A 17,640-nucleotide genomic window follows, 5' to 3' on the forward strand; every position below is an offset into this window, starting at 1 on the left:
TAATCTCATTCTACCTTACAATCTGGCCATTCTCGCCACTGCTGCTTGCGTGTTTAGTCTGATGTGGTGCTCCGCACTGCTTCTATACCACTGACTCGCTCAAGTGCTGGTTGGCTCCACGCGCTTCAGTTGGCGATGGAGGGAACACGTTCACGGGCACTGATTCGCTGAGAGAGTAGCTGACAGACGCGCGAGCTAGTTCCTCATGTCGCAAAGGAGACGCTTGACGTCGTGTAGCATGTGAAGGCAGCGGGCTCGGGGACGTCTCTCCTCGCCCCCCTTGAGGATAGCTAATTTCATCGACGACGTCGAGCATTGACTGACGGTTTGATCGCCCACTAGCATATCACGGTAAAACGGCAATCAGCAACAGCTTCGCATTGGCCCAAGCTCAACGGAGATGAACGACTTACCCAAAGTCTGGGCGCCAAACTTGTGACGAAGTGCGTGAGAAGTTGATGGCCCGAGCCGATCCGCGGCGCTTCGAAACCGCCTGCGAGCAACAGACCCGTGAGGAAGATGAACGGCCACTGAGTTCCGCAATGACGGGGCGCAAAACTACGATACAACGTTGAGGGTAGAATGGTATGGCACAGAAACACGACAAGGCTGCTCACCTGTCCACTTCCGCTGGCCATGTCCTGAAACAAACATCAGTGCGCAAAAAAAAAAAAAAAAAAAAAAAGAGGAACAAATAAACAAGAGGTACAAGTGAGAAAGGTCCTGGTTTGCACGACCTGTACTTCCGTCAATGCAAGCACAAGGGCGCCCAGCACGACAAGCGCATGCATTCTGTTTACCTCGAGACGCTGCTGGAGTTTGTGCAGGTTGGCAGCCATCTCGGCCTGCTGTGTTTGCATGGTTTTGATTTGCTGAGCCAAGGCTTGACTATTGCGGTCGGTGGTGATGGCCCCAGTGCCTCCATTGCCCCGACCATCATCCATCTGCATTCACAATCGCACTGTCAGTCCGCAAGGCTTTTGGGAGCGAGCAAGACCTCAAAGTCGCAACGCTTCGAAAAGTTGCGTGCTCGCGTGACAACTCACATGATCGTCATTCTTGGGTACCAGACTATGCAGCCAGCGAGGGAAAAAGGAGCGGTTCCCTGCCACGACCTCCTGCGGCATGGAAAGCTCCAACTCGGCAATAATCGTTGCCAACTCATAGGGGTAGGCGTCACCCTAACCGACAAAAGAGCAGCAACAACATGAGCCAAGCACCATCAAGCACTCGTGGCGAACTCGGGAGGTTTGGCGAGTGCCCACCAACCTCCTCCTGGTGCACTTGTGCCATGTACTCAGACATGCTATAGCAAACGCAGACGGGTCGCAACGTGAGGATTCAGTGCAGAGGCAGGTCTATTGATCAATCTCATCTCCAATAGTATGCGCCGTAAAGGCAGGGCGGCATGCGATACATACAGGCCAATCAGCAGGTTGAGCATAAAAACGGTGATCAGCACGGAAACCACGAGAAAAAACAGTTTGACGAGAACATCATTGTGGGTGCTGGCGTCGTGAAGTTGTGCAAAGAAGAGCTTGATGGGCAGGCGGGGGGGCAGCAGGGGCGCGGCAAGTGAGCACACAAATGAGGTTGAAGACAAGTCTCGAAATGCACTGTTCACGCTGATGCAGTTTTACCTCCATTTCACTGAGCACAAAAATGCTGTACGAGTTAAGAATGGCGTTGCTGTAGCTGGTGGAGCTGTCAAACTGCATGGTGTCGCCGTCGCCGGGCGGCTCCACCTCGTCGCCGAAAAAGACATACGAGGCACTCGTCACCGCCACCATCATCTACCAAGATTCCAACAAGCGCAAGGGACAGATGAGTGTAGGTGCGCAATACCCGTCAAGACGCGGCTATTCTTGCCGCTGCGATCCGTAAACCTGTTGCGTTACTCGCTTACCAAAAGGAGCAGAAACAGAAAGGGCATGGAACGCCCAAGGACGCGAAAGACGATGCGCACAAGCGCGCCCGTGGCTGCAAAGGCACGCAAAAAGTATAGAACTTGCATCCAAAGCAAAAAGATACACACGGCAACCACGTCGTGTGTGCGCTCATATTTGGTCAAGTACAGGATCGTCGACACCACGGTCAACAATGCCGCCGACGCCTGGGACGCGAAACAAGCACGGAGGTGAGTGAATTACACAAATAGCCCAGAGACCACCCAAACAGAAGGCAGCCTCCTTGCCAAGCCTTCCCCGCCCCACTTCAACAATGGCAAGGCACCTGAAGCAAGCTCCAGCCATCCGTGAAAAACGCCAGCAGAAAGCTGCGCACGTCACTCGAGTCCTGACCGAGATGAACCAAGGTAAACGGCAGTTTGAGGGACAAGTGGCGTAGAAGGTAAGCAGTGTGCGCATACAGTCACAGGAAATGCACTTGATGAGCGCAAAGGGACCATTCACGCACCGCCACGGCAATTTGACGACGTTCGCGAAAGGCTTGCCGCCCCGCAAAAATGCATGATAACAAGCTCAGGGCGCCTGCGGCGATCCCCCGCGGCGTTGTATACACTTGATCATAATCGCGGCGAAGCTCAGACATCAGAACAGCAAACGCTTGAAAGAGAGCCAAGTACACCATAAAGAGCAGAAGCTCGTAAAAGAAGAGGCGCCGTGCGTAGCTGTTCCATTTGAAGTCCAAAACCTGTCAACAGAACGCGTCCGCATGAATTTCGGTGTCGTGTATAAGCGCTATTAAAAGCCGTGTCTCCTAAGGCACAACCAGCATAGCGGAACAAGTTGATGGGAGGAAGCCGGCTTCAACGGCACCTTGCGCATGATCGTGTTGCCAAAGAGACGAGCGTCACGGCAGTGCAAGAGGTGGTGCAGCAGGCTCTCTCGCACGTCATCCCGGTCGCCATGATCAGACCGGTGCCATGGCTGAAAGACTGATTTGCTGGGTCGCCGAATCAACAGGCCCGCAGCTTCGGGAAACCTGGCCGACCCGGCCCCAACATACAAATTATCAAGATTAGCACGTACAAATGGCATGGACGTGAGATTGCTGGTGACACGAACGGATGACGAAAGCGACCGACAGGGCACCCTGATTGTCCATCCGCCAACCACGAGCCAAGCAACATTCAACTAGGCCCAAATTCAGATGGCGGTGTAGAGGACAGACGCACCCAACATATGCCGCCGTAAAGAGCGGGGCATTTTTCAGCTCGTGCGATTTGACGCTCAGGGTACTGTGAATGCGTCGCGACCCCGCGCGACTCTCCCTGTGCGGTTCGGCAGTAGCGCTGCCAATGCTGTTACGCTGCGTCACTATCTGCTTGGCTTTTTTCATCTAAACGGTGTTTAGAAACGTCAAGCGCCATTGGGACCAAGCAAGCCTCTGGGGTCGATCAAACCAGCAAGCGACGTACCTTGACCCATGAGTGAGGTGGGAGCCGCTGCTGTGAGCCAACGATCAGATTGTCGGCTGTCCAGACATGGCAAACACAGTGGTGAGCCGCCCAAGGGGTGGCAAGAGATCGTTCAAAGTGCTGTCTGCCACCCAATACTCACGTGCTTCAGTGACAAAGTCAAGGTGCAGTACAAGAACATCGCCGCGCTCGTCAAGTGTTTCGTCAAGGCCAAAGTCCTGCACTCATTACCATGATGAGGCGTAAGTTGAAACGCGCAGGCACGCACAAAAGGATACCCACAAACACATTTTGGTACAACAAAGGCAGAATTTGATAGAATAGTCAAACGGTGCCTCAACACTTGATGCCCACCCATGCTGGTCAAACCTGCAAGAATTTAGCCACAAGGCCTGGAAACTCGCGCGCAATCATGATGATGTTGCGCAAGCCGTGATCGTGCAGATTGGGCAAGCGTGCCAGTCGACGCTGATGCTTGGCAGTGATGATCGCTTGAAAAATCTGTGCAGACGGGACGTACGCAGGCACGTCGACCGCGCGCGCATATCGAAGAACGGTCCCCAACAGGGATTGCGCCAGAGCCCACACCGAAAAAAAAAAGGGGCGTGAGGTATTGATGTGGCGTGCCGCATAACGTTGATCTAAAGCACGCACCATTTTGATGGCTGGATAACTGTGCTTTCGGGCCGCAATGGAGAGCACATCCTCGCCGTGATCATCCAAAGCCAGCCAGAGGGATGGAATGTTGGCCGCAAGTAAAAGGCGAAGCAAAGTCATGTCCTCGGCCTCCACTGCTTTGTGCAGAAGACTCCGTCCGTGGTAGGAGCGAGTGTTGACAATGAGTGGATAAAGCTCAACCATGGAGATCGTGCGATACAGGCCGCCCTGCTTTCGATCCGCAAGAAGTTCCATCTGTGCCTCGTGGCCCATTGGCTGCACGTTCCATGCCACCCAGTTGATCAAGGTGCGTCAGCGGGTCAGCCACGGGAAAGAAATAACAAAATGGGGCGGGACCCGGGTGCTTCAACGAAACGCCGTCACAGCTCACAGAGATGTAGATGAAAGTGAGAGCGCAGTGCCAATGCACATACCATTTGTCGGATCAAACTCAAGTCCATCAAGGACAGTGTTCCGCTACTGCTACCCACGACGAGCAGCCCTCGAAAGCGCAACGAGGAAGACGCCCAAGCCAGCCTGGTGAAAAATGAGACAACAGGTCTGATCAGAGCCCAAAGCGATCATTTCGGCAGCCCAAGCAATGCACTAGCAGAATAAAGCCCTCTACGTACGCCCCAATTTCACCATCAGCATAACGGTGTCGAACTTGGACACCCCGAGTACTGTAGTGGCGTTCACTGGCTGTATTCAGGGATGCGCAGCAATAGCAACCAATAACGAATGAGAATACTGCGCGAATGCATTGTCGCAATTGGACCGGGGCAGGCACCAAAACGCAACTACGGCCTTGATTACAGGTTTCTTGAAGCAAGCAATAGCAAACATACAGTAGATGCTGATCAACCCATCGGCGCCACCGGCAGCAAGGTCGTTGTTGGCGTTGAACGCCACGCTGCGAATGTGGTCGTGGTGATGTCCATCCAGATTGTACAAGATCTCACCTGATTGTTGTTGCATGAAGTGTGAATAGAAGCAATTGACGCATACTGGAGAAGCTCATCCGTGGTCACTTGCGAAACGAGCTGGCCAAACAATCAAGTCCTTACCCGTAGTACTGTTGATGATGCAGACGGTTTTATCACGAGACGCTGACGCAAGCAAGCGGTTGCAGCGTGATGCTGCGACGTTGAAAACTTCCTTCTCATGACAGGGCTCTACCCAGCGCACGCTGCTTTGATCCAAGTCAAGCATGAAGACATTGCCGGATTTTGTGCCAAACGCCATTGCATCCTTGCCTACTCGTTGTGACGCATCGAAAAGTCGGTAGCATGTTGGATCATGGTGAGGACAGGTGCAAAAATGGCGGGTGACCAAAGAACACACACGCGGCAAAAACTCAAAGTACTGCCTTGTTCGCCACAACAATCGGAACCGGCCCCGGTATAGGGAGCAATCATACCGGACACGGTAAAGGCGACGACACATGTGCACTCCTCAGGTAGATCGAGAGCCAATGTCTTGCCTCGCGACTCAAGCGGTATCAATTCAAGCTCTTGCGTGTCGTACAAACAGGCCAAGCAATCCCCTACACCAAAGCGTTCAGCGTGTATACGGTTTAGCAACGTGAGCATACACACTCGAGATCCTGAATCGTCCTGCTGGGGCTGAATCGAGGCGTTTGAAAACAAACCACGAGCAGTCAGGATAGCACTCAAAACGCGGCCCTCATGGCCGGCCTTGAGCCACACGTGTGAATCATTTGCTTGCGGATCCACGGATGACACATCGCCGTTGCGATCCACGACCAGCAACTAAAACATCGCAGCAGATGCAGATGCAGGAATGAGTCTCGCCTCAAACCAGCCAAGGGATGTCAGCAGCAGGTCCGTTGGGTATTTGAAGACGAAATGGTGGAATGAGCTCATACGTGGCGCTCGTCGGGATGAGGAATAATAGCCACGGGGTTGGATTGTTTTAGCTTGCGCTTCATCACGATCAAGCCATGATCCACATCCATCACCACGATGGTACCGCAACTTGCCAGCCTGATGTTGGTCAGAAGAAACAAGAGAAAGCGATGAGGAATTACCAGATGGTACGTGTGAAAATATGCTGCAAGCACCTTGAACGACAAAACAGGCTCAGAACCTACGCCAGTAGGCAGGTGTGCCGCGTATTGTCGTCAATATAAAGTTTGGAAAACTTGACATCAATGATGGGCTGAGGTCCAAGCATTCAAGCGTGAAAGTGAGACTTTGACTGGAGTGCAAATGGCCAAACCCGACACGTCATCCTAACCTTGGTGGCAAACTTAGCCGTTTGCCGACGCTTAGGCCGACGATAGTCCAAGACATTGAAGAGTGTCAGCCGAGTCGGTGCTGTGGCAGGGCGTTCAAAGCTGCCGGCCAGAAACTATAAAATAGAAGGCAGCGGCCATGCATGAGGCGTTTAACATGATGATGATGATAATGTCACGGGGCCTGCACCAGTCGGTTTTTGCAAGACAAGACACACAAAGTTGCTACGCGGATCCATGTACAAGGCTTGAATCTGCTGGGCGTCATCAATGTCCAGACGGAACGTTTGCTGGCCCGAGGCCGTATCGGAAACAAAAATTTCACCGTTTTTGGAAGCCGTAACAAACTCATTGCCACCTGTAGATGAGATGAGCGCGTATCACCAAAAGAAAGTAAGCTATACTATCTGCTCCCGTATTTAAAAACTTGGATGGTCACTCAGGCTACATACTGGGTGTGAAGGCGACGCTGCGCACGTAGTCAGTGTGAACCGTCACGCGAAAAATTTGAAGTCCCTGACGTGGGTGCACCAGCTCGACTACGTTATCATCAGCACCGATCAGAAGGAGCTCTTCCCTGCGCACACGAAGAGGTGAGCGTTTACCACAAAAAAAAAAAAAAAAAATTGAGTGCGGTGACCAGAACTCGCGCCATCATCATGGCCAAGTAATGGTGCAGGTCAGCTTTCCCACGACTGGGCTTCAAGCATGGCCTGGCATTCCTCGACGTACTCGATGGGCTCAAAGGCCAGGGCGTATACTCGATCACGTGGCGTCGAGTACAATAAACGACTTCGGCTGCTGCCTCGCGGTTGAGGGCCGATATCAAAAACGCGAGCGTGCTTGTCCTTGCAACCTAGAGATTGTACCAAGCATGCAGGTGAGGGTGATAAGCCTGCATCATGGCTGGGTCTCTTTGATTATGCATGGAATGGAGTGGTACGCTCAATACCTGTGGCCAGAAGCTGCGAACGCGCGCCGACAGCCACAGCAACCACCTCGTCGAGATGTGGGGCACGAAACGAGAACATCTGCCAACGGGCAGCGACACCAATCAGAATAAAGCGGATGCATGACTGTGGGCCAGTTTGGCTGAAGAAGTGGCTCAATGACACATTTGACTTACGACGGCATCGCTGTAGTCTGCGTGCATCATGTCGGGGTCGACAACATCGGCCAAGCCTTCTGAGTATCCAACGCTGCACACCTGTGAGCATGGCATATGTGGGTGAGCATCCATGATTGGCAGGTAGTAGCCCACCAATATCTGGGTGGCCAAAGCGCACACCTCGGGAGTTCCAGACCATGTGATGCAGCGCGGTTTGCTGGAAATTTCTGCAACCGCAAACCATACAAATGTGCAGGCACTTTGCATCAGAAGGCAGATAACTGATCGACAAACGAAGGGAAGGAGCGAGGGGAAAAAAGACGAACAGGCCGTGCGCATTAAGCACGAACCGATGGAGCCCACGAGCTTGATCTGAATGTGATCATGTCGAAAATTGATATCGTATCGATGCAGACTGTCAGTGGTGCCGACAACGAGGCGGTTGGTGGCCTCTACAACGCATGTATCACCAGAAATATTTGTGAGCCAAGCACACAGCTACTGCATTGCACTGGCTTGAGAACCGAACATACGATTAAAAGCGCCGCACTGTAGCTCGGCACCGTGTGGCAAGCCACGGAGGTGAAGAGTGCCCTCGATGATTCCTAGTGACCAATCAGAGTACATGCAGGGGCAACAAAGGCGTTATGAGAGGCCGAGATGCACAAGAGCAGCGCGAGAAGGCAAAGTAGGCAGAGAGGCCTCTTCTGTGGCCTGCCAAAACCACACCTTGCACGGGATGAAATAGATTGATGCTGCCATCTTGGAAGACAATAAGCCAGCCCCATGTGTTGATGCCAACGGCCACAATGGCCTCGGCCCCATCAACAATCACCTGTGCGCACATGTATCAAGGTCATAAGCATGTGGTTGGGCCGCAGGGATGTGCACAAAACCCACACATGGGTCGAGCCCGCATACCTGCTGCTCCATGCGACGCGAATTCCATCCAAACTTGTAAACTGCAATGACACCACGGATGGCTTGTTGCCAGCGAAGGCGTGCTCGGGCACTGCGATCACGGGCTGGGGCTGGATATCGCGAAACTACCAACATTACACACACACACACACACACACACATACGTGAGGGTTCAGCCCCGCGGCACGATCAACGCCGTCGGAACGTCTGGGGGAGGATAACAGCACGTGGGTGCTTTTGCAAAGATCATGAGGCGTACACTTGAATGGCAAGGCGCGTGAGAAACGGTCTGAGCTGTGGGACTGATGCTCATGGCGCCGCAAGTCGGCATCGCAAGCCCTGATGATTCGCCAGTTTGAACAAGACGCAATCAAGGTGAGTTGCTGGAACGAGCATCAAAGACCATGGTGAGCCCAGCCTCCACTCCAAGCCACCAACGCACAGTTTGGCGGATACAGCTTGATTGCCAGAGTCTTGCACGTGCTGCGTGACCTCGAGTACGGCGTGGATGAAGGACACATTTTTCACATCCTGTTCAAGGCATGCCACGCACAAGATGGGAGGCGTGAGGGTGGAGGTGATGGCAGCTCGTCTTGGCGAATTGGTCAGGATAAGTGTACCTGGGCAATGGCGGGATGAAAGCCTGATGCCCGAAGCATGTCTTCACCGTCAGCGCTGGGGCGGGCTGAGGGCTCGAGGGGTCGAGGCGAGTGCGCTGCGGGAGAATCGATCGATTCCATTTCCAAGGCTCTGTAAACACGCCACGTTAGTCAGGCAGAGTGGAAAGATGAGATCAAGCTCAAAGGTCCGCCATACATTGACACCAGCAAACGAGCTCTGATGAGAGTGGGAGGGGGGCGGGGAACAAAGGCACCTGTCAGGGGAAATGAGGCCCACTGTTTTTCGCGAAATGCGCATCACGTCCTGTTCACTGGTTTCCGAATCCAGCTGCGACCCTGTACCGTGATTAAGAGCCTCGGCACCGGCAAAGCGGTGAACCGGGAGCGTCAGCTGAGAAACGGCTTCTGAGGTGACAGAGAACAGATTTGAACGAGTGTGGCCATCCTGGGGGCTTGTTGGAGAGTTTGGGGATGCGGTCTCTGGAGGTTGCGGTGAAGATTGACGGTTGGCGTGCCTGGTAGCCGCAATAGCACCCATACTCGTCGAGTCGGTGCTGTTGCCTGCATCGCCCTCATCAAAGGCCACTACGTCCTGACCCCGGGTGATCTGGGCGTCCAGGTCGGTAGCGACGAGATCATGTGCCGGGGAGGCAGGTCGAGACATGATGCTGGCTGCATGAGAGGGACTTGCAAAGGCAGAAGCGGTAGCTGGGGGACGGAGAAGCGCCGTGGCTTGCGGGGCTGGGGTGGTCTGGGTGGCGAGTATGGACAAGGCCTGGGCGATGCTCACGTCGCCCACGGGAATGGGGACGGGAAACGAGACGGGCAGGTGTTCCCAGGCAATGGATGCGCGTGCGTAGGGCCGAGGTAGGGAGCGGACCTGACGCTCTGCGCGTGAGGGTTGGGGAAGCGGGGTGGCAGTGCTTACAGGAGCCGCGGGTGCTCCAACGATGGTGTGTCGTTGCCACGCCTGGCTGCGGCGACGTTCCCGCTCGTAGTCTTCGGGTGGGGGAGAGCCACGATCCGAGTGGGCACTAACACTGGTGTTCCGCCCGGTGCCGGCAGCGGGATAGCTGGCGCGGCGGTTTGTCTCAACTTCCCCCTCCTCACTCTCAGGCTCCAAACCGTCGTCGAGGTTGGAGTGGGATGGAATCGTCGTGAGTTCGGGCAATCGAGGCAGCACTGGTGCGGCAGCTTGACGTCCACTACCCCCAGGCTCACGACTATGCCCAGGTCCCAGTTCCAGTCGTTGGCGAAAGCGCACCACCACAGCATAAGCACCAAAGTCGCCTCCACGACCGGCCGCCGACGACCCAGGACTGCTCCGCCGACGACTCGGCATCGCGTCGTGCGTGGTGGTTTGTTTGTCTGTGATAGTGTGATAAAGTTTGCAGTTTGATCAACATTGAATTTATACATGCATGCATGCAGATTTGGGCAAGAAAAGGTCGTGCTGTTGTGACGGGGTTGAGATGACAAGACGACGAGACGAAGAGCCGGAGAGACGAAGAGACTATCTCATGGCACTGGGTGGAGTCAGCGTAAAGGCAGAGGCGGTGTGGCTGGTAGGCCTTGATGCTCAAAGTCGACCCGGCAAACGACAGACGCGACATCCAAACATCAATTATTACAGCTCAAAGCCATCTCCCGCTCAGCGGGTGAAAGTGGTTTTTTTTTTAACACCACAGCGAGGCATTGCAAAGTGTTCGGCTCGAAAACGCGAGTAGCGCAACAAAGCAGCACGGCTCACACACTCAAGACGATGTGACATCACGATAGCACAGCAAAAGGAAAGGTACGAGACACCGCTAGACGATATTCGCCTTCTAAAAAACAGGAGGTTGCTGCCAGGCGAGGCTCTGATGCAGACCCGTGACACCAAAGCAAAGTCAACAAAAAGGCATAGAACAAGATGCGACGACCAAAGAGATATTCACAAATCAGGCTACGATAGAGGGTCAGAAATCCACCCAAAATACAAAGAGGCGCGGCACGTCGGGGGCCATCATTGAGCCTGAGCCTGCTGGGAGGCCATGGCAGCAATGAGGCGCTTGGCTTGAGCGATGGGCCGCTTGAGAAACAGATTGAAGCGCCGTTCACGGCCAAAGGTGGTGGTGGCCATGTGACCGGGGAAAATGACGCAGTTGTCCTGCAGTTCCTGGGACATGATGTAGACCAGCGATTGGTGCATTTGGTCGCGGTTGCCACCGGGCAGGTCTGCACGTCATGAATGTCGTGACAACCCGGACAATGAGTGACCAAAAGGCACAATCAACAAGACAAAAGAAAAGAGCGAGCAGGCACGGTGAATGGCCAGCAACTTGTGCCACAGTAACAAATGACATGCGCGTATACGCACCAGTGCGGCCCACGGTATCCTTGAACAAGGTATCGCCGGCAAAGAACAGCTGGTGCTGGCGCTCATAGAAGCAGACGTGACCCGCGCAGTGACCTGGAGGGAAGGAAAGAACCGAGTCAGTGGGTCACAATGTTGACGCATTTGCGTGGGCGAGGCGCAAACCCCAAGCCCTTGGGCTCACCTGGAGTATGAAGACATTCAAAGCGGAGGTTGCCAACTTGCAAGACATCGCCATCACTGATGGACTGGACCTCATCCCAATACACGGGATAGATGGTCAAATCAAATGTCTGTCGGAACAAACGTTTGCAGCGAACCCCAGTGATGTGAGCGCAGCACGAGGGCAAACACCAAGCTGATTGAGGAACAGCAAGGAAGTTGAAGAACAAGCAAATCTGCCAGCCCATGCCATGTGACTGACCTTGCCAAACTCGGGGGCTTCGCTCAAGGTGGCTTGATCCTCTTCGTGCAGGTAGACATCGGCCTCTGAGATTAGCAAAAAAAAAAAACCGGAACACGTGAGTATTCATTCGAGTCTGTCGGACTGGTTGGCTGCCCGTGCGTCTGTCTGTCTGTCTGTTTGCCTGTGTGGCTACTTACGAGGAAAGGTGTCAATCGTCTCGCGCAGACCCGCTACGTGGTCTGGGTGCCCGTGCGTGAGCAGCACCTTGGACAAGCTAAAGCTGTGGAAACAGGGCGAGCCGATGTCAAGATACACAGGGTGGCTGGCCAGGACTTGGCCTGGACGACGCGACGGCGTGTGTGTGTATGCTAGCAACGTTGGCTAGCCAGGCGTAATGAACATGGCAACGTACCCATTGGTGGCTGCCCAATGACCAAAGATGCTGGGCGACTCGCCGGCATCGATAAAGCAGGCCTGCTTGGTGTGCTGAGAGAAAAAGATGAGTGAGCCGTGCCGGGCGCGGGCGCGGGCCTGGCAGACACAGTTCCACACGGTGAAGCACAGCCAACCCACCTTGCAAGCAACCATGTATTGATTCATGGCAAGGGCCCCGGTAGGACGCCCTGCTACCACGACATCGGCGCTCTCGAACAGGACGTTGAGCTAACCCCCGCGCAGCGAGATTGGCCATGCTGTGAGCGCGAGGCACGCGTGAGCGGCGGAAACGAACTGGAATGGGAGGCTCACCTGCGTTGACTTGAGCGTGCTCTGAGCCACTTCACTCTAACCACAAGGAATGGCGTAGACAACAAAGATGAGCGAAGCGCGGACGGGTCGACTGTCAAGCCCCTGACTAAGTGTTTGACCAACAAAAGAGGACGTACCATTTGAGCGCGGACGTCGCGGACAGCTTGTGAGAGGGTGCGGACACCAACAAGGGTGTGCGCCGGCCTCAAGGCGGAGACCGAGGCTGGGCTCCGGCAGAGGCCAGCGTGCAACAGGCGCAGCATGGCTCTGGTGTTGTGCAAGTATGGATAATAATTATCTTCGGCGACTCGGAATTTGGGTGGCTGCAGGTGAAAGACGCACGTGCGTGTCAGCGCCAGCCCGCGCGCATTCTAATCAGGGCCCACGGTGTGTTGCGATTCAAGAAGAGGAAAGGGATGTGACCTTTGAGACATGTGCCTGCAGAGCAGAGGTCTCATGTGCGAGGGAGGAAGGCGAGCAGCTAGGGGCGATGGCGAGGAGCGGCGCCAGCAGGAAAATGTCACCAAGTCGAGTGCAAGTGCATCATGTCTGAAGAAAGAGAGAGAGAGAGAGAGAGAGAGAGAGAGAGTGTGTGTGTGTGTGTGTGTGTGTGTGTGTGTGTGTGTGCTGGAAAGAGTGAAATCGGGAGGCGGTCGGCAAATGTCAGGCAGACTTTCAAAACAGGTGCAAGGGTGCTGGAGCGGGATGCTTGGCTGGTCAATGCCGATCATGGCACGACGGTGGCGGTCCAAACATGGAGCGCAAGATAAGAATGCCCCTGTTGAATCAAGGGGAGGGATAGAACGACGGAAGCCAAAGGGAAGCCTTTCTCATGTTTCTCACCACACCGCCGGCTCTTCAAGGAAAGGAAAACAGCGAGGGCAATGTCTGCACGAGCCTACGGTGCGATTGGAGGTCAACGCGGCAGCGGATCCGGGCGCGCGTGCATGAGACACAAGCCCGTCAACCTGGTGATGATGACAATCAGAAGGCGCCCCAGGGATGCAGGAGGCTACCCAAGCGGCGAGCGCGATCCAAATCGCGAACAAGATCTTGGAACGAACCAGTCAAACAGCAGCCCACAGGATGGCAGGTATGGGTATGGGGTGGCGCGAACGGCCGAGCGAGGACCGAGCAGTCTTGTGCGCTGGCTGATCTGGTCCTTGTTGGCGTTGATGTGGTGTCACTCGAGTCGCGTTGAGACCGCACAGAGAGAGACGCAGAGAGAAAGAGAGACACACACACACACACACGGAGAGAGAGAGGGGCGGGACAAAGTGGGAGCTGACGAGGGAAACGCCAAGGATGGCGATGAAGACGGCCAAGACGCGCGGGGAGTCGAAGGGAATGATCAGCAGCGAGACGAGAGAGGAGAGAGAGCGACAGACAGAGCGAGGCAAGAGAGCGCGTGCGTCACACAGAGAGAGCGAGAGGCAGTTACGCACGTACAAAGAGAGAGAGAGAGAGAGAGAGAGAGAGAGAGAGAGAGAGAGAGAGAGAGAGAGAGAGAGCGTCAGCCCCCTTTTGGGGATCCAAAGGGGGACGTTGCGGGAAAAGGGAGCCAAGGTTGTGCGTCTTGAAGACACAGACCATGTGATTGGCTAACATGTTCTTGCCATCCCCCATCACTTGTCACACTTTGAACTTGTATGAGTGTGGTGTTGGTCACACTATACATAGTGCCTGGCCGCATGAGATTGCGAAAATCGAGCAAAGTTGGTAATTTCGCAACAAGGTGCGGACATAACATGACGCCATGTCGTAACACCCAATTCATCTGACATTCATGATAATCGGGAGTGGTCGGTCATCAATTTTAGAGGGTGGACGCTGCTGTGTTTATGGCGTCCACACACGGATGGTCTTGTCGTAACTGCAGGTGATGAGTCCCTGCATAAAGCCCCAGCCAGCGGGCCACGGCCACATCGACAGCATCAGAATCAATGGAAAGGAGCCAAGGCCAGACGCTTTTGCCCAGAGCAAGCCGAGTCCAACCCACCTGGTTTTCTGGCAGGCACAAAATATCCCGAATCTGGGCCTCATGGCCGCTCAAACGCTGCACCAGGGCTTCCGACCGCAAGTTCCAGACCAACACCTCGTTGGTCTGCCACGCGCGCACCGCATATCCACATGAGAATGAGCAAGGAATTGTCCCGGGGCCGTCAGGCGAAGAGGGTAGATGAAGCGGTATACCTGAGACGTGGCCAGGACAAACTGGCCCGTGCTGTCAAAGCTGCAACGCGGCATGCTGTATTCGTCGTTGTTGGCTCCGTAAAAGACGCGCAACTGTAGGTGAACCCGGGTCAGGATGCACATGAAGCCACCGGAGCGCAGAAACGAGTGAAGCTAGCCAGAACAAAACTGGTACTCATGTGACGCACCTGTTTTTGCGTCGCCACGGAAAACAAAAGCACACGATTCTTGTCCGTGGCCACCAACAGGTAGCGGCCACTCGGGTCCACGCAGCAGTCCAAGGCGTTGAAACTGACAAACTCGTCCCCAAACGAGTTCATGTTCATGGTGGAGGCCACAGTCCACGTCTGCACGTCGTAAAAGCGCAGGTAGCAATCGTCCCGGACGGTCACTACCAATTGCTCGCCCTCGCGCTCAGCCAGGCGCACGAAGCGGGCACACTCGGGATGGTTCACAAAGTCCAAGCGTTGCTCGTGCGTCAGCGTGGGCACCGCTGCATCCTCGGGTGCTGCCGTGGTAGTGGCGTCACACCGCCAGACTTCGATGCTCTTGTCGTGTGACACGGTGACAAAGTGCGTTCCCGCTTCATTCCAGTCCAGGCGCACCACGAATTTGCGGTGTTTGGGTCCCGCCGCCAGAAAACGTCCCGTAACCACGTTCAACACACCCGTGCTCCCATCCATACCTACAAATGACCCGGGCCGTGCCAACCAAGGACGTCAATGTCGTGGCACGTACTGCTATCTGCTCAACAGAACGCGGTTCTTGCGAGGAAGAGGCCAACGGAGACACCTCGGTCCGTCGTGACCTCAAGACAACCCGCAAACATGCCATTTGCGATGTACGTACATCCGAAAAGAAGGTATGGCAAGGTCGGATGCGCGGCCAGGCTAATGACGGGACTGGCAGCCATATACTCACACCGGTTGTCCGCGCCCTCGGGCTTGTTCAACTAGAAACGACAAACCGACGTTGAGTCGAACAAGACGAGGCACAAGCAGCGCCTTGGGACCAAGGCCCTGCGCCCTTTGAGCCCTGCATGGCATGGAGACCCACGAAGCTGGCACTCACATCCGTCAGGACGATGGATCGATCAGCACCACCGCTGACAAGCCGTTGGCCTCGCCACACGGCCAAAGCAATGATGTTGCCAACATGACGACCCTATGTGCCAATGGGAAGCGATGTGACCTGCTGTTGCCCACAAAAAAAAAAAAAAAAAAAAAAAAAAAAAAAGAGCCTGCTCCACCAGATCAACCTGACCCAACTCCGCTTCGATGTGACGAGGATCTCTTACACGCAGCGTCTGAAGATCGTAGAGCTCGGACCATTTGGTCTCTGGAAGCTGCAGCAGAGCTTCCATTTCGCCAGCCAGGGCGTCGGGGTCGGCCTGCTCGCGCGTCAGCTCGGCGTGCTCATCCAAAATCCGCAGCAGCTGCCCCGGAACCACGTTTTCGGCGGCCGCCGCCTCAGCCAGCTGCAAGCCCAACCCCCGGCCTCGATCCTCCTCCTCCAGAGCTAGAGCCGCCATGCTAAAGCCATTCTCCCGCAAAAACTGGTGCACCAACCGCACGCAGCGTTCCTGCTGCAACCCTTTGGCCGTCGCCATCCTTGCCGAGACACTCACTTTAAGAACGATATTTGCTGCAGACGTAGACCCTACCAACCACATCAGCCCATACGCATCCATCAGCCTCCGCCACAGCGCCCGCCACAGCGCCCCGCACGCACACCACTGCACCTGCCCACTTACTCACCCTCCAAAGCCAACAGACAAGCAAAAAAAACGCGCGCCAAGTCTCATCACAGTTCTCTCTCTCTCTCGAATTGATGACAATTTGGCCGATTGTCTGACAAGCCGCTTTTTTTTTTTTGACATTCGAGGAGAGAGAATGAACAGCTTGAAACCGTTTTTTTTTTTTTTTTTTTTTTTGATACAGTTCTTGGATCGAGTGATCCGACACTTTGACGGCATGCCTGGCTAAGTAGATTGACGTGAACATCAGCACCAGGAAGGCCGGGTCACTACCGCTCGGCTCCCACACGCGAAGATGCGGCTACGTGTTGGCCTCGTGCCAGCGCTCTCGGCACCGGTTCTGCAAGAGCTGCAAGCTCGTAATATTTTTAGCGGTTCGTTGCACACCAACTGCGCCCTACTCCTTCCTTCTCCCTCTCGGAGGTCTTTGGCATCTGTGCGCAAAGTCATTGGTCGTTTCCTCTTTTGGGTTTGGTGGATTCATAGTTGAGCAGCTCTTGCTTGCTGACGAAACGCAGCTCGCCGAAATTGACAGTACCGCCCAAGTATGCGAGAGGGAATCTGCAAGCATTTGATCCAACGCTCTGTGATGCCAGGCCCGTTGATTCGACCTCGCACGCATGCCTGCCCGTTGTAGCAGCTGCTGGACCAGATTTTGCCAACCATCACCCCCAGTTCTGCCTCGGTTCACGACCTATGCACGACCAACGCCCCGACGTACACGACCGGCTTGGAAGCGTATGTACAAGCGCAAATGCATCGCTTGTGTCGAATGGCAACCTGTCCCGACGCGTCATTCCATTCACCATCCAATGTCATAGACTTGATGCACTTTTGCAGCCAGGGATCAAGAGCCAGACACTGACCGAGCTTTACGGGTGTTCAGCCAGTGGAAAAACGCAACTCTGTCATTCCATTGCAGCTGCCGTCGCTCTGCAAGGCTACCGCGTTCTCTATCTAGACCCCAACAGTGCCTGTCGTGCGACCCTCTTGCAGACCCTTCTCGAGTCTCTTGGTGACCCTGACCCAGCCGTGCGTGCCGTAAGTGCCCTCCTGCCTTCTCTAGTCTTTCCTCCTTTGCCTTCACCTCTTCTTCTTCTTCTTCTTCTTCTTCTTCTTCTTCTTCTTCTTCTTCTTCTTCTCTCTCTCTCTCTCTCTCTCTCTCTCTCTCTCTCTCTCTCTCTCTCTCTCTCTCTCTCTCTCTCTCTCTCTCTCTCTCTCTCTCAGCCTCTCAACGGAA

At 54.7% G+C, this 17,640-nt stretch overlaps 3 protein-coding genes across 3 annotated transcripts; all 3 read right to left on the bottom strand.

The window, feature by feature from the left end:
• Positions 1–82: 82 nt before the first annotated feature.
• Positions 83–10,284, bottom strand: MONBRDRAFT_29209 (uncharacterized protein; the record flags this gene model as incomplete). Its single annotated transcript, XM_001749672.1, has 40 exons — positions 83–290; positions 414–493; positions 618–641; positions 801–944; positions 1,047–1,181; positions 1,270–1,306; positions 1,422–1,537; positions 1,641–1,793; positions 1,907–2,113; positions 2,416–2,652; positions 2,778–2,943; positions 3,137–3,300; positions 3,380–3,435; positions 3,522–3,597; positions 3,749–3,880; positions 4,034–4,312; positions 4,471–4,538; positions 4,669–4,738; positions 4,841–4,998; positions 5,104–5,292; positions 5,457–5,582; positions 5,688–5,808; positions 5,925–6,042; positions 6,150–6,217; positions 6,296–6,409; positions 6,512–6,651; positions 6,746–6,870; positions 7,026–7,149; positions 7,246–7,324; positions 7,420–7,500; positions 7,582–7,628; positions 7,752–7,853; positions 7,935–8,006; positions 8,131–8,236; positions 8,323–8,447; positions 8,582–8,661; positions 8,765–8,853; positions 8,943–9,072; positions 9,139–9,196; positions 9,285–10,284. 40 exons carry the CDS (start codon positions 10,282–10,284, stop codon positions 83–85), a joined length of 5,604 nt encoding a protein of 1,867 aa, XP_001749724.1.
• Positions 10,285–10,551: 267 nt separating this feature from the next.
• Positions 10,552–12,714, bottom strand: MONBRDRAFT_34241 (uncharacterized protein; the record flags this gene model as incomplete). Its single annotated transcript, XM_001749673.1, has 9 exons — positions 10,552–11,159; positions 11,302–11,394; positions 11,483–11,591; positions 11,723–11,787; positions 11,902–11,984; positions 12,117–12,235; positions 12,278–12,367; positions 12,452–12,487; positions 12,589–12,714. 9 exons carry the CDS (start codon positions 12,712–12,714, stop codon positions 10,948–10,950), a joined length of 933 nt encoding a protein of 310 aa, XP_001749725.1. The 3' UTR covers positions 10,552–10,947.
• Positions 12,715–13,518: 804 nt separating this feature from the next.
• MONBRDRAFT_29211 (uncharacterized protein) lies at positions 13,519–16,253 on the bottom strand (the record flags this gene model as incomplete). The annotated part of the gene is made up of 8 exons (XM_001749674.1): positions 13,519–13,972; positions 14,304–14,341; positions 14,451–14,555; positions 14,645–14,737; positions 14,833–15,329; positions 15,494–15,596; positions 15,716–15,808; positions 15,942–16,253. 8 exons carry the CDS (start codon positions 16,251–16,253, stop codon positions 13,519–13,521), a joined length of 1,695 nt encoding a protein of 564 aa, XP_001749726.1.
• Positions 16,254–17,640: the final 1,387 nt, after the last annotated feature.

Source organism: Monosiga brevicollis, genomic scaffold (genome assembly GCF_000002865.3).
Source record: "Monosiga brevicollis MX1 MONBRscaffold_32 genomic scaffold, whole genome shotgun sequence".
Classification (NCBI taxonomy): Eukaryota; class Choanoflagellata; order Craspedida; family Salpingoecidae; genus Monosiga; species Monosiga brevicollis.